This window comes from Drosophila willistoni, chromosome 3R (genome assembly GCF_018902025.1).
Source record: "Drosophila willistoni isolate 14030-0811.24 chromosome 3R, UCI_dwil_1.1, whole genome shotgun sequence".
Lineage (NCBI taxonomy): Eukaryota > Metazoa > Arthropoda > Insecta > Diptera > Drosophilidae > Drosophila > Drosophila willistoni.
Window position 1 is genome coordinate 20,858,418 of NC_061086.1, and position 13,537 is coordinate 20,871,954.

The 13,537-nt window shown below is 39.0% G+C and overlaps 3 protein-coding genes across 3 annotated transcripts; 2 read left to right on the forward strand and 1 right to left on the reverse strand.

Annotated features, from left to right (window-relative positions):
- The first annotated feature begins 577 nt into the window (after positions 1 to 577).
- On the forward strand, positions 578 to 2,614 carry LOC6647156 (guanine deaminase). The gene is made up of 5 exons (XM_002070424.4): positions 578 to 804; positions 867 to 1,127; positions 1,330 to 1,484; positions 1,536 to 1,809; positions 1,864 to 2,614. The coding sequence occupies exons 1-5, from the start codon at positions 709 to 711 to the stop codon at positions 2,413 to 2,415; spliced, it is 1,338 nt and encodes a 445-aa protein (XP_002070460.1). The 5' UTR covers positions 578 to 708; the 3' UTR covers positions 2,416 to 2,614.
- LOC6647155 (cyclin-G-associated kinase) lies at positions 2,432 to 8,083 on the reverse strand. The gene is made up of 9 exons (XM_023178840.2): positions 7,734 to 8,083; positions 6,974 to 7,204; positions 6,775 to 6,914; positions 5,731 to 6,717; positions 5,262 to 5,671; positions 4,814 to 5,196; positions 3,781 to 4,748; positions 3,560 to 3,721; positions 2,432 to 3,495 (listed from the first exon to the last, which is right to left on the reverse strand). The coding sequence occupies exons 1-9, from the start codon at positions 7,915 to 7,917 to the stop codon at positions 3,385 to 3,387; spliced, it is 3,576 nt and encodes a 1,191-aa protein (XP_023034608.1). The 5' UTR covers positions 7,918 to 8,083; the 3' UTR covers positions 2,432 to 3,384.
- Positions 8,084 to 10,030: 1,947 nt separating this feature from the next.
- LOC6647154 lies at positions 10,031 to 11,091 on the forward strand. Its single transcript, XM_002070422.3, has one exon. It carries the CDS (start codon positions 10,193 to 10,195, stop codon positions 11,021 to 11,023), a length of 831 nt encoding a protein of 276 aa, XP_002070458.1. The 5' UTR covers positions 10,031 to 10,192; the 3' UTR covers positions 11,024 to 11,091.
- Positions 11,092 to 13,537: the final 2,446 nt, after the last annotated feature.

A 13,537-nucleotide genomic window follows, 5' to 3' on the forward strand; every position in this document is an offset into this window, starting at 1 on the left:
GTGAAATGATTTATATATGTTATATTCAATAATTATCATTTAAAAAAGTTTCCGTTATAAAAATTGAGATGCGCGTTGATACCCTGCACTTAGAGACTCGATAAACTTGCTATCGTTGGTTGAAACCGGTTCGTTATCGATGATTTTCCTTGGAATTTTGTTTTGAACGAGTTTTAACAATAAATTGTTAATGAAAAACAATTTAAAATAAATTAAACTAACAATAAGTTTGTATATTATTCATTGTGGTTGTTGGAAATATCTTGAAAAATCGGCTTTATACATTATCTATCATGAAAGTTTCTTTAACAAAATGTACAAAGTGTGTTTTAAAAAAGAAAACATAACCTATCTAATAATAACAGAAGAAACACTTGAACAGATTCCCAAATTCAAACTAATTATAATAGAGAAAAGTGTGTTTTAAAAAAGAAAACATAACCTATCTAATAATAACAGAAGAAACACTTGAACAGATTCCCAAATTCAAACTAATTATAATAGAGAAATATAATTTATTTTTTATTATTCTTTATTTAATATAGAATATAATTTTTGGTTGAAATTTCTGCGATTTCTGCCCACTGTGCCTCATCAATAGCAATTTAAATACCCGCGCAGCTTGTTTTATTTCTTCATTGGACTAACTCAAGTTGTAGCTGACACATCGGTTCTGATTACACGGACACATCGACGACTTTCATCACCATGCCAACCGTTTACCGTGGAACTGTAGTACATACGAAATCGTTCGATGAGTTTGAATCTTTTGGGCCTGGTTTTGTTGCTGTGGAGGGAGAAAAGGTTAGTAAAATGATTCGGAAGTGAGTCTTAATAATGATCAACGATTTTTTGTGTCTTTTTAGATCATTGGCGTTGGCAGCGACTTGGAGAAATGGCTAAGCGAACAGAAACTAAAGTCCGAAGACGTGACCGAGGTGCAGCTGACAGAGTATCAATTTTTAATGCCCGGCTTTGTGGACTGCCATATTCATGCCCCCCAATATGATCAGTATGGTCTGGGCCTGGATATGCCTCTACTAGATTGGCTCAACACATATACATTTCCATTGGAGGCTAAGTTTGCCGATCCGAAATATGCTCAGCAAGTGTACAAGAACGTTGTCGTAAGAAAGTCAATTGATTGCTCTAACGAACCATAAAAATAAACACACATTCTTATCACACTATTACAAACACATGATGCACAAACAGACACATACACACACACACACACACACACACACTTGACGCTAGTCGATTCACGATCTTCTATTGGGTGGATCAGTTACTGATAAACCTGTTATACCCTCTACATTTCACCACTAGGAAGCAACGATACGGTGTGGTACCACTTTAGCCTCCTATTTTGCCACTAATCATTTGGAATCCACACTTGTCTTGGCCCGTGAAGCAGTGCGTCAAGGCCAACGGGCACTGGTTGGCAAAGTGTGCTCCAATTGCAACAGTCCCGATTTCTATGTGTAAGTTAAATGAAATTTGAAAAATATCAAAAACTAATTCGAGTTCTCTAGAGAGAAGACGGAAGATTCCGTGAAGCATACGAAACTCTTTGTACAGGAAATACAAAATCTAAAGAGTCCTTTGGTCATGCCCACCATAACACCGCGTTTTGCTCTTAGTTGTTCGGAGGATTTACTCAAGCAACTGGGTAGCATTGCCAAGTCTGATGATCTTCATATCCAGAGTCATATCAGTGAGAATGTTTCGGAAATAGAAGTAGTTAAAGGCATCTTTAAAACGAGTTATGCCCAGGCTTATGACAATGCCGGATTACTAACTAAGAAGGTAAGTCTAAATGACTTACTTACTATCAATAATTGATAACTAAATTCCCCATAGACTGTCATGGCTCATGGTGTGCATTTGGAGGACAGTGAGATAGCTTTATTGAGAGATCGTGGAACATCTATAGCTCATTGTCCTGCCTCCAATACCATGTTGTCGTCCGGGCTGTGCGATGTCCAGCGTCTGGTCAAATCTGGCGTTACGGTAGGCCTTGGCACTGATGTATCTGGTGGCAATTCAGTTTCCATAAAGGATGCCTTGCTGCGTTCCCTAGATGTGTCCAAACATTTGGATTTCTTTAAGAAGCAAAATATTTGGGGCACCGGAACAGCCAAGATTCCCGATCCAAAGTATCAGCAATTGAAATACAAACAGGCCTTCTACTTGGCCACTTTAGGTGGAGCCAAAGCACTCGCTTTGGACCATATAACTGGCAATTTCGCAGTGGGCAAGCAATTCGATGCACTTCTAGTGGATGTTAGTGCCTTGGAGCAACCGACACGCTCATTGAATGTCAATGAGCTGCTGGAGAAATTCATTTACACCGGCGATGATCGCAATATATTAAAAGTTTTTGTGGCTGGCAAAAGTATCAAGAAAGAATAATGAAAAATACAATTGGTTAACAGTTTCATTTCATTTTGAAATGTTTAAAGAATTTATATCATATAAAGAGGACAAATGCCTAAAACACACTTTTCATACTTATATATACATATATATATATTTACTTTTGCCATCGGCCCAACATAGTTTATCTCTTTTCATTATGCAAACATTAATATACATTTTCTATGTAATTTTATATTCCACGATATTTCATTTATATATATATATATATGTTTCTTTTTAGGCATTGGACATAATCACATATTGGCTATACATATACGTGTAGAGGGGAGCGGGGTAGAAACGAAATGCTTATAAATTGAGAAACGAATTGTGTTAAGGAAAAACATAGGCTTCTACTTTATAGGTTTGTACTCTAGATATTGGTTGAATTCCGATTGTAATTAATTGCATATTAATCTTGGTCATTTCTTTGATTGCTTTTATACTTGTAAATTAACTATTGTAGTCTAAAAACATTTCAATTACTTAGAGTAGTTCGAGACACCAATATTATTTATTTTAAACTGGGCAATTATGCAAAAGTCATAATTGAAAGCTATTTAATAATCACTGTACCGAATTTTGTATAGCTTATGTTTTTGCCTCAACCGCTTTAAGGGGGGGAATGTGTGAACTTCGTTGTTGTTGTTGTTGTTGTAGGGTTTTGATTTTTTGTTTTTTTATAATAGAATATAATTAAGTAAACTGTCCATAATTATTTTAGAATTTGAAAATTTGGATTACAACATTTTGTGGCTAATTTGAGTGCATAATCTCTCATCATATGCAGAAATACTCTTCGTACTTGTCGTACTTTATACTTATAAAGCTTAGACACTTATGAATTGCTAGCATTATACTAAACTCGGCTATATGAAGGATATATATATATATCTATATATATGCTTTACGACTACATATAATAATTGATTAATGTATATAAATATAGCTATAGGACGCGTTTTACGCATTGAACATGTTTTGTTGCGTTGCATCATTTTCAAAGTCCGTCCAAGCATTATTTAGTTCCATAAAGATTAGCTTGGCGATTTCCTCATGTTCGGTGCCATTATGCTGTAATAGGGATTACAATATTTATAAATCACAATGTCAGTTTGGTTAATAGTTAGATACACACCTTGTCCGGATGCACGGCTAAGCAGGCACGACGATAGGCCTTCTTCACCTCGGCGGGCGTCACCATCGTGGACATTTCACATCGTTGCCATTTGGCATTCTCCCACAAAACCATGTGCATGGAGCAGAGAAGAGCCCGTATATTGTTCTTCTTGCCATCGGTCTGTGAGGAGACACAGATTATAAAAATAAAGTTTTTAAATAATTTGGTTTCTGACTTACCCATTCCATAATGCGCACTTTCTTGGGATCCATGTCTTTAACTAACTCCTCTTTGCGCATTTCGTTAATGGAGCGAGGACCTTGACTCATTTTACTGCCAAATGAATAGCCTTGCTGACCCAGAATATCTCCAAAGATGTCCGAACCTTTAGGTCCTCCACCAGGTGTCTGTTGGTTGGACTTCGGTGTATCGAAATGGGTGCGACTATAATCCGGACGAGACTGAGCGGTTTGTGGCTGATGCGGCTGCTGTGGTGGCGTCCTTGCAAATGTGGGCGTGGGCTGCGGCTGTGTCTGAACTTGTGGTTGAGGTTGAGTTGGTGTAGGCCTGTGTGTGGGGCTGGAGTGCTGCGTTGGCTGTGGGCTGTTGCCCACTGGTGATTTTCCGCTTAGCGTACTCCGATTAAAGTTTATGTTCAGACCCGAAGCCAGATTGGCAATGTCAGCAAACGGGTCTGAAGAAGGCTTTTTGGTTTGTGTTGGCGAAGGCTCTTTGCTGGGAGGTGCAGCTGGTTGGGTAACAAAAGTCGGAACCGAGCCCACAAAAGGCGGAACTCCCGTTGCGGTTGATGGCTTAAGACTGGGCGCATTGCCCTGATCCATAGTCGATCCACTGAAAATATCGAAGAGATCCGAATTGATTTTCGGTTGTGGCGGTGGCGGCAGTATATCCGGAATTGGTGCCGAAGCAATGCCAGAAGAGTCATCATCTCCGAACGCGCCCAATAGATCGAAACTGGCATCTGTGCTCGGTAGTGCACTTGCCAAGGGGTTAGAAACTGGAGCATCACTTGGCTGTTGATTTAGATTAAGCAAATCAATGGGTGGCGACGGCTCCGGCATAGCAGCCGGAGTCTCGTGAGCAATTTCAGTGACATCGGGAAGGACCAGCGGTGAGCCAGATCGCTGTGGTTGCTTTGTTATCGATGGCGGCGGTGACGGCGACGAACGAGAACTGGGTTTGGTAACTAAAATAGAATGGACAGCAAATTAATTTACTAATCCCACATAGCTTCTTGAGACTAATCCCTACCAAAGTTATCCAACATTTCGGCATACTCCAAGTCGGAGCTGAATAAATTGTTGGCGTCTCGTTTGCCCTTGGCCGGAATCCATGGCGGCTTATGACTTGGTGGGCTTTCCGTATCTGTTACACTTAGCGACAAAGATACACAGAAATTGGGGGGCACTTGCTCTGGATCGGGCAAATCGTCTAGATCGTGGCTATTAAAAGTGATGAGCGTTTCAGGTTCAGGTATAAAGCCGGTATTAATTTGGAATTGACAAATCTTAAGACCCTGTGGCCGCACCATGCCTTTAAGAGCATTCCGTGCATGGTATAATACTATAGTCAGATCACCGCAAACTGTTAGATTAATAGGAAGCACAATTTTTCCAGGGCCAGCCAGATGCAACCTGTAAGAGAGATTGGAGGGAGGGTTAGAAATATTGAAAGTAGTCTAAGATAATAGTGTATGTACCGCATCTTTTCGTAATCTTGCAACGTGCTTAGCATCAGCTTCTCATTGCAATAGACTTCCATATAAATGCGGCAGCCATCGCGCGCTTTGGTCATGCGTGGCACAGGCTGGCAGCTGAGCGACACCAGATTGGTGTTCTTATAGTGAGGCAGCAATGGAGTTGGCCGCAAAATGTCACCAAAGTAATAGAGGTAACGAAACTCGGATGGTCGCAGATTAATTGTGTGCCTTTTGACGGCAAATACCTGAACCGCATCCTCTGGCTCTTGCAGCAGATCGGCATACATAAGCAGGGCACAGATAACAGTGGCTGCAGTGCATCCACCCGAATCGCCCGTTTGTACGATTACAATCGTTTTTGGATCAGCATTGAGGAAGTTATACATATCGGCCGATACAGTGAAGAGACCCTGAAATATTTAGAAGATTAGATAGTTTCTAATTTTATAAGAAAACAATAAAATCTCACCTGGAGATTGGGTGCATGCGCCTGTGGACAACCGTACACGGATCCCGCTTCTACAGTGCGCACAGGCGGCGGCAGGCGAGGTACAGTGCGAGCTCCAAAATTGTAAATGCTTATCTTCTGCGGGGCAAACCGACTCTCCAAGGACAGTCGAACATCTTCAATGTTGTTGGTCTTGTAGGTTGACTCAAAGCCATCCGAAGGACACGGCATAACCAAAATACGTGAGGTGATGTGGCTAATATCCAGATCATTGCGCGCAATCGTCTGTTGCATAGTCTGCATAACCTTTGAAGATGTATCCTTGAGGTTTTTGAAGAGAGTTCCAGCACCTCCGCGTAGCGAGGACAATAAGCTACCTCCTTGTCCGTTGCCATTGCCATGGCTTGGAGCTGGCTGTGGCTGCTGTTGTGGTGGATGCGGCATAGCCTGAGAATTGGCATTATTGACGTAAAACTCCGATTGTCTAGGTGGGCTCCTCCTAGATGGACTTTCTGCCGGTGATGTCTCAATTGGAACTCCGCGCAGATCCACTGGACCTTTAAGTGACCAATTCTGTGTCTCAGCAATGGAAGCCAGACGCTCCAGTAGCATTGCAATATCCAAGCGCTCAACGGGATTCACCTTGAAGCAACCTTTTATTATATCGCGAAAGCAGGCAGCTCCCCGCGGCTCTGGGGGCAACACATAGTTGGCATTGATAATACGCAGCTTGCCACCATCTTCGTATGGATGCCTCTGGTAGCACAGAAAATATAAAATGCAACCCAAAGCCCATATATCCGCCTTCGGACCGATGGCATTATTTGACCAGGTGTCCAGCATTTCAGGTGCACGATACATGGGAGTAGTCACAGTATTCAACTTATCCTCCAGCATATTACGCTGCTGGGCATTCCACTCAAAGGTGGGAGCCAGCACATCTTTTGTGGCCGAACCAAAGTCGCAGAGTTTGATTTGTTTATCATTGCCAATGAGGAAATTCTCAATCTGCCAGAATAAAAACCATTAGAAGTGAGTTAACCGAAACCAAAGTCAATCTCCTACCTTAATATCCCGATGGGATATGGCTGGCACCTGACTATGCATATAGGCTACAGCTCTTGCCATTTGATAGAAAATCCTCAAGACAACAGGTGGATCAAGCGGTGCAGTTGAATTCCTAAAGCAGTCCACCAGGGAACCACCTGTAATACACATTTGTTTGTAATAGTTTCATAGAATATCAAGTAATAAATTGGTTTACCTTTGCACAGTTCGGTTAGTAGCAAAAACTGAGATCCCTGATGGTGTCCTTGCGCTATGCAACTGGAACCAACAAAGCCAACAATGTTGCCATGACCCGATAGCTGTTTATGTATATTAATCTCATTGGAGATGGCTTGACAGGCCTGTTGATCGGCTCCAATCAGTCGCTTGAGGGCGTATTCCGTTCCATTTTGCAGATCTTGGGCGACATATACAAAAGCATAACCGCCTGAAAAAAGGGGTAAAAACGAGCACGAGCGATAGATAGAAGAAGAAACAAGAGGAGGAAATTCATTAGTTGATAACAAAGTCTCTGATAAGGAAAATACTATGGAAGTTTTTAATGGGCAACGGCCATTTGAAACAAAAGAAAAAAGTTGTTTTTTTCTTGCTTCTTGCTTTTTTTTGCATACGAGTCTCCAGTCCCCAAGAGTGTCTTAATGTGTGGCATGACTCATAGTTCAGAGAACTGGAACGGGTGGCTGAGGCAAATGTAAATGAACTCTCTGCCCCCCATGCTAACCAATACACTTGCAACTGTGTCGTCTTGTCGTTTAACAAAGCAACAAGTTTTTTTTTTCTCGTTTCGTTTTCTAATATTGAATGCCACAAAATCAGAAAGCGTGAAGCAAGGAACTGCTCGCTTCTATTTTGAGTGGGTGCACATCCTATTGATTTATTTTTCTTCCTCTTTAATCTTGGACTGCCCACGTAGCCAGCATCCAGATTTAGTCAATTTTGCTTATAGGGGAGCGTACCTTCAGCTATCACACTCTTGATGCGCAACCTGTGGCCAGCAACATCAACCACCTGGCCAACATATTCATTGTCCAAGTTGACTCCTCCAGCTGCCTCAGTGACGCTGGCACTTGCATCGCTAGCATTGCTGCTGTTTGTCGGATTGAAATAGTTAAAGTTGAGCGATTTGAAGAATTCCCCCATTCTGGGTGGATGTGTTTTTGTGTGTGTGGAACGAAAGAAGATGCAGCACTTCGAATAACGCAAACAGTTTTAGCTACGAGTTTTTGTTTGTTTTAAACATTTAAACATTTTTTAATTTTCATTACTTTTCGATCTAACTAATTCGCCCGAGCCATAAAAAATTCGCCCATTCGCCACAATTTCTTGCCCTCTCGCCGTAACTTTTTAACAATTTTTCTTAAGCAAGAGATGGCAACGCTATTGCCAGGGCTGCGCAAATATACTGGTCGGCAAAGTTTGACTTTTGATTATTTTTATTTTTTTTTTATAATGTAGAATGTTAAGAAATAAATTCATTACATAGTATTAATAGCAGATCAGTAGTTGCCAGGACTTTTGGTCTTAATTATATAGGGTAATTACATTTCATTTTTTAGATTAAGTTTTACAACAAATTGATTAATTAGATCAATATTAACTAGAGAGCGTTCTTTCGGGGTGAAGCTTAAATTAAATTAAACAGTTAAACAGAGTTTTATTAGACTTAAAAAATTCAAAAATTTAAAATCCAAAAATTGCATTCTTTGAAAATTAAAAAGAATTTTTAGTTTTTAAGGGTTGTTTAATCTCCAAATTGTATTGATTTCCTATGTTTTTCTCATATTTCTAAGGCAAGTATATATGTATAGAATCTACTACCTCTGTACCTTTCTTTTCTTATCCTTTTAGTCTATTTTAAATCCAAAATACTTGTCAAATTTCTTCATCCTAAACAGATATTGCAAAAGCCGCCTGTTCATAGTCAATACTATCGGGATGTTATTTATAATGACGTTATGCCTTCATTATAGAAGTTGCTTGGAAACAATTTCATTTTGATCCATCAAAGGACTTGAGCTTACCAGTTTTTCCAAAAGATGTGACAATTTTAAAACATTATTTTTTCGATACCTTTAAGAATATCCTATAAAAATTTCAAGTTTATAGTTTCAATACTTTTAAGTACCATTTCTTTTTTCAAGATAGTATCCTTCAAATTTGCTGCGACTCTTAGTCTTGCACCTCAAAATCAGCATTCTTGAACATGTTTTTAATGCAAAAAACTAAATATTATTCAAATTGACAAATAAATTTTTAATGTTTTGAAAAAATTCTAGGCATCTTTTTCAGCATTGCCCCTTCTGCTGACCGTGAGACAGAAATTTGACTTGCCCGCATCTTAACCGGAAGATATTCTTGCATATGTTATTTCTGTAATTATAATAATTATGATAATGGAAATTTTTATGGGGTTTTACTCTATTTACAGTCATTGTATGCAAACACATGTGTCTTTGAACCGATACAAGGTAAGCGATTATTGTTTTGGTTTGGATAGATCTAACGAAATCTGAAAAACATAAATTCAAAAACTTATTGAGGGGAAAAATACTGAACATAATACATAAAAATTGTTGTGACAAATTGGAGAAGTTAAAGATAGTTTTAGGGCCCCCCCCCAAAAAAATAATGGACTAGTGCGCACCATAATAGTCTCTTTCTTTGTTTGAATGAAAGCATTTGCCAGGTGGGGCATTGAAAAAGAAGAAGAGGGGGAAATGGGGGGCAGGGGAGTTTCGTTACGAATGATAACTTCACTTTTGTTGCCGCAGTTTGCGTAAATTGCGCTTCATATGTAATTTTTGACACACTTTAAAGTGTCAAGTGTGCAATTTTCTGTTACAATCTTTCATGTCTCTGTCTTGCGTGTGTCAAACCGACGGATGGACTGGCGGACAGTCGTCTCCGTAATGTACCGAAAATCGTTAAAATGCAAATTACAAGCAATATGTAAAATAGTTTCGTCTTATCAGAGAGTCGATGGGACGCAAAAGCTCGTTAATTAAGTAGAAAAATGAGTGCAATTGGAGATGGAGATGGGACAGTTTATAGTATCACTCCCCACGATCTAACATTGACACACTTTTATGCCTGTTTTTTTTTTTTCAACAAATTCCAACTAATGCAAGTCAATAAACATTTTCCAAGCCATTTAGCCGGCAAGTGAAAACGGCTAGAATACTACCAACCATAATTAAAATTCATATTAATAAATAACAGATACGAGAGGGAAAAAAAAAACCCTAACACATCGAGGGCAAACAAATTGATCATTCTATTTAGACAATTGTGCGGGAAAACAACACGCGGCGAGAAAAAACCCACAGAAAATATCCATCAGATCCAGTTCCAGCAAGTGGACAACAAAAAACAAAAGTCACTCATTAGGCCAAGTGGAGCACAGCCTTGGGCCAAGATGCACCTTGAAATTATTTGTTTACTGGCCATATTGGCCGTCATACAGGCTCAATATTATTACAATCCTGCTTTTGCTCCTCCAACACCTCCGCCACCTCCACCTCCGCCATCCTTCGCCATGCAGGAGGCCCGACGTCCTCGATTCGTGCTCTACAATCCCTTCAATGGTCAAGAGATGGAACCTCTGCGTTATATAGCTGTGAGAAGGGGCAACAAGCGTGGACAACCGACCAATCAGGTCAGTGGAAATATTGTGGAGTTGCCGCAACTTTGGCAGCCTTGCTCCTGTGCTGAATACACCTGCAGATGCTGTTTGGGTCTAGTCTTTGGCTTTGGGGAAGCCTTCAATCAGCGCATTTGTGCCACCATTCAGTACAATCGAGCGGATGTTGGCCTACAGCTTAGCATTGATCTCAATCAGCGAGGTGTGGCAAATTTTGGTTTCTCTATTCGCAATCCGCCGGACTATTGCATTCCAGTGCTGCTGCCCCTGCCCCTCTTCAGTTGCCTTCGGCTCTACGACATTCGTGCCTACGGTGAGGGCAATGTCCAGGTGTGCATTTCAGTGGTATTCAAGGTGATTGTTAGTCAATTCTTTGAATATCGTTTCAATTGTCTACGCTTTGGCAGCAGTGGCGTTTTTTTTGTACGCGACACAACGCAAAAGGATCAGGAGGAAGGCCAGCCGGATGGGCAGGATGCTGTTCACCAAGAGTCAGAGCAAGAATTGGTATTGGATAAGCGAAATAGACTGCCGCAAATTTCAGAGCAGACAACAAAACGAATTCATTTACCAAATGATAAACTGGGAGCTGGCAACTGGTACTGATCACCCAAGTAGCATCATGATCCATTGCTCATTCTATTACATATTAAATTTTAAAAAAAAAGTGAAATTTTTTTGTTAATTAAAAAAAGCTTTTTATTTAAAGTAGCAACAGCAACAACAACAACAACAACTGAAACCACGATGACGAACAAAGTGCTATGAAAATAGCGAAAATTACCAATAAAAAAATGTTGGGGCAAGCTTTCTTAGTCTGTGTGGGCAATGATGCGACTGCCTCAGATTTTGTATCTCAAACAAGGCATCGTAGACTAACACAGACACACACACACACAGACATAGTCATTTGTAGATCCACATATAGCACACCTAAACACACCTACTTCTGGCCACTTTCGTTAACGACCGCCACACATGGCAATTATTTTTCTGGCCACTATCGGCGGCATTCATCTGAAGCAGCTTGGTTAAGATTATGGCCCAAATGAAATGGAGGAGGGTGGGCCCAAGCATAGTATATGGATACAGGCTCATCCACAGGCCCCAAATAGTTAGCTACTTAGCGCCATTTTTTGTCTTTAGCCCAAACGTTTTCATTTAACGCAGAGAGGAAAATTAATTTGTATCAACAAAGAAAAAAAAGTTGTTCGATATTATTTAATTAAATGCGAACCATCATAGTAGCTATGATGGACGATCGTACAAATTACGCAGGGCCAACGACAAACCATTTGTCTTAGTTACCATGAAAAACCACACACCCATTTAAAAAGGTGGGTGTTAACGGGTTTTCTTGAGGATATGGCCAAATTGGTGATGCTTAGAGAGAAAACGATTTTTTATGGCAAAAGGTAAACTTTAACAAAGTAAGGAAGCGAATAAATCTTTTTTATAAGTTAGTAGAGGGTTTGATTAAATCATTCAAATGTTAGTAACGTTGAGAAGGTCATCCCATAAAGTACATATATAAATATATTATTGATCAGCATGAGGAGCCGAGTCGATATACCCATATATGTCTGTCTGACTTTGCGAATAAACTTCGCTTCCTTAATTTAAAAGCTGCTGCAATAAGGTTGGGGTTTTTATTGCCTGAGATCAAGATTGACAACTGACTTGATCGGACTCTTATAAACCTTACCATATGCCATACAAAACTTTTGATCGAAAAGTCTTTTTCAGGGAGAGATAGGTACAGAAAGAGAGACAGAGAGAAAGAGAGAGAGACAGAGAGATAGAGAGAGAGAGATTTTAAAGATATGGTAGTCCTTAATTTCATTAAAATGTCCTCTGCTTTTAATATTTTGATGGACACTCAGGTAGTGTAGTTATCGGAAAGAGTAATGAACTTTACAATCGTATTTAATTACATTAAATAAAATGCATATTATTTATCAAATTTTTTATCATGTATAAGAAAGTTTCAATCGTAGGTAAGAAAAATATTTCAAATGTTTTTAATATTTAGTTTAGGTTAGTTATTGATAATTAGAAAATATTATTGCGTTCTAGAATATTTAGTTTAACTAAAAAGTTATAAATAGTGAGAAATCAGTAAACAACAAGATGGTGTTTCCCACATAAAATTAAATTAAAAACAGTTTTGGAAATATAATTTTCTACTTTTTAACAGAATGACTTATCAGAAATCGCTTCTTATAAGTTCATGCAGCTTTAAGTAATATATATAAAATTAAATCGAAATGTAATGAATTTTATAATTTTCTATTATTATTTTATTATAGGAAAGTTTCGAATATCCATTTTGTATACCCTTAAAAAAGGATATATTAATTTTGGTCAGAAGTGGGCAACGCTTAGAACGAAGCATCTCAGGCATAAAGTATGTATATATATATAAAGTATATATATTCTTAGCCAGCACGACGAGACGAGTTCGTATAGTCAAGGGCATTCAAACTTCGGCGCAGTTTAACTTAGACCCAGCCCCCGGGTTTATTTTAAATATAATTCCCTGACTCTATAAACAATTTGTTTTTAAGGTAAATAAGTATTTTTATTATATTAATTTACTAATAATTACACGGGTAATAAAAAACATGATAACAAAAGCTTCCCTCCCACTCACTTACCGTCGTTTTATAAATTTCAAGTAGTCTTTAAATCCATTCCAGCTTAGACCTAAACAATTGGTTAAATATTTGGTTAACTTCTATGGCAAATAATATTCAGTAACTGCTTACTAGAATTAATTATATGTCTCCCTCGGTTATAGCTCTGATCTAAAGAAAGTTAGGCATATTTACAAGAAGATTGATCAATTATACTTTGCCGTAAGACCATGTAATAATTTTGAAATGCCATTTCACCCATATCTGCGATGTTTGAATATATTAAAATTCAAACATCGCCCCTATGGCCCCATGCTCTTGTTGATGAGATTGATGTACCCGAAATGGATTGCCAAAACGATGAAATTGGACTGATCATCCAAAAATCTCAGCTCGTTGCTGGATTGCTTTGTGTTTTTGGCAATTGCGCAATGGTAAACTCTTTTTTTTTTGGCATGGTTTTACTTTCGTCTGAGTGAGTAAA

What these genes read in the sequence shown, in the direction of transcription:
- LOC6647154 (XM_002070422.3), top strand. Translation starts at nt 10,193, where the DNA reads ATGCACCTTGAAATTATTTGTTTACTGGCCATATTGGCCGTCATACAG.
- LOC6647156 (XM_002070424.4), top strand. Translation starts at nt 709, where the DNA reads ATGCCAACCGTTTACCGTGGAACTGTAGTACATACGAAATCGTTCGAT. An exon ending in AACAGTCCCGATTTCTATGT is followed by an intron (nt 1,485 to 1,535) that starts GTAAGTTAAATG and finishes CGAGTTCTCTAG; the next exon opens with AGAGAAGACGGAAGATTCCG. An exon ending in CCGGATTACTAACTAAGAAG is followed by an intron (nt 1,810 to 1,863) that starts GTAAGTCTAAAT and finishes AATTCCCCATAG; the next exon opens with ACTGTCATGGCTCATGGTGT.
- LOC6647155 (XM_023178840.2), bottom strand. Translation starts at nt 7,917, where the DNA reads ATGGGGGAATTCTTCAAATCGCTCAACTTTAACTATTTCAATCCGACA. An exon ending in CAAGAGTGTGATAGCTGAAG is followed by an intron (nt 7,205 to 7,733) that starts GTACGCTCCCCT and finishes CCCTTTTTTCAG; the next exon opens with GCGGTTATGCTTTTGTATAT. An exon ending in ACTAACCGAACTGTGCAAAG is followed by an intron (nt 6,915 to 6,973) that starts GTAAACCAATTT and finishes TGTGTATTACAG; the next exon opens with GTGGTTCCCTGGTGGACTGC.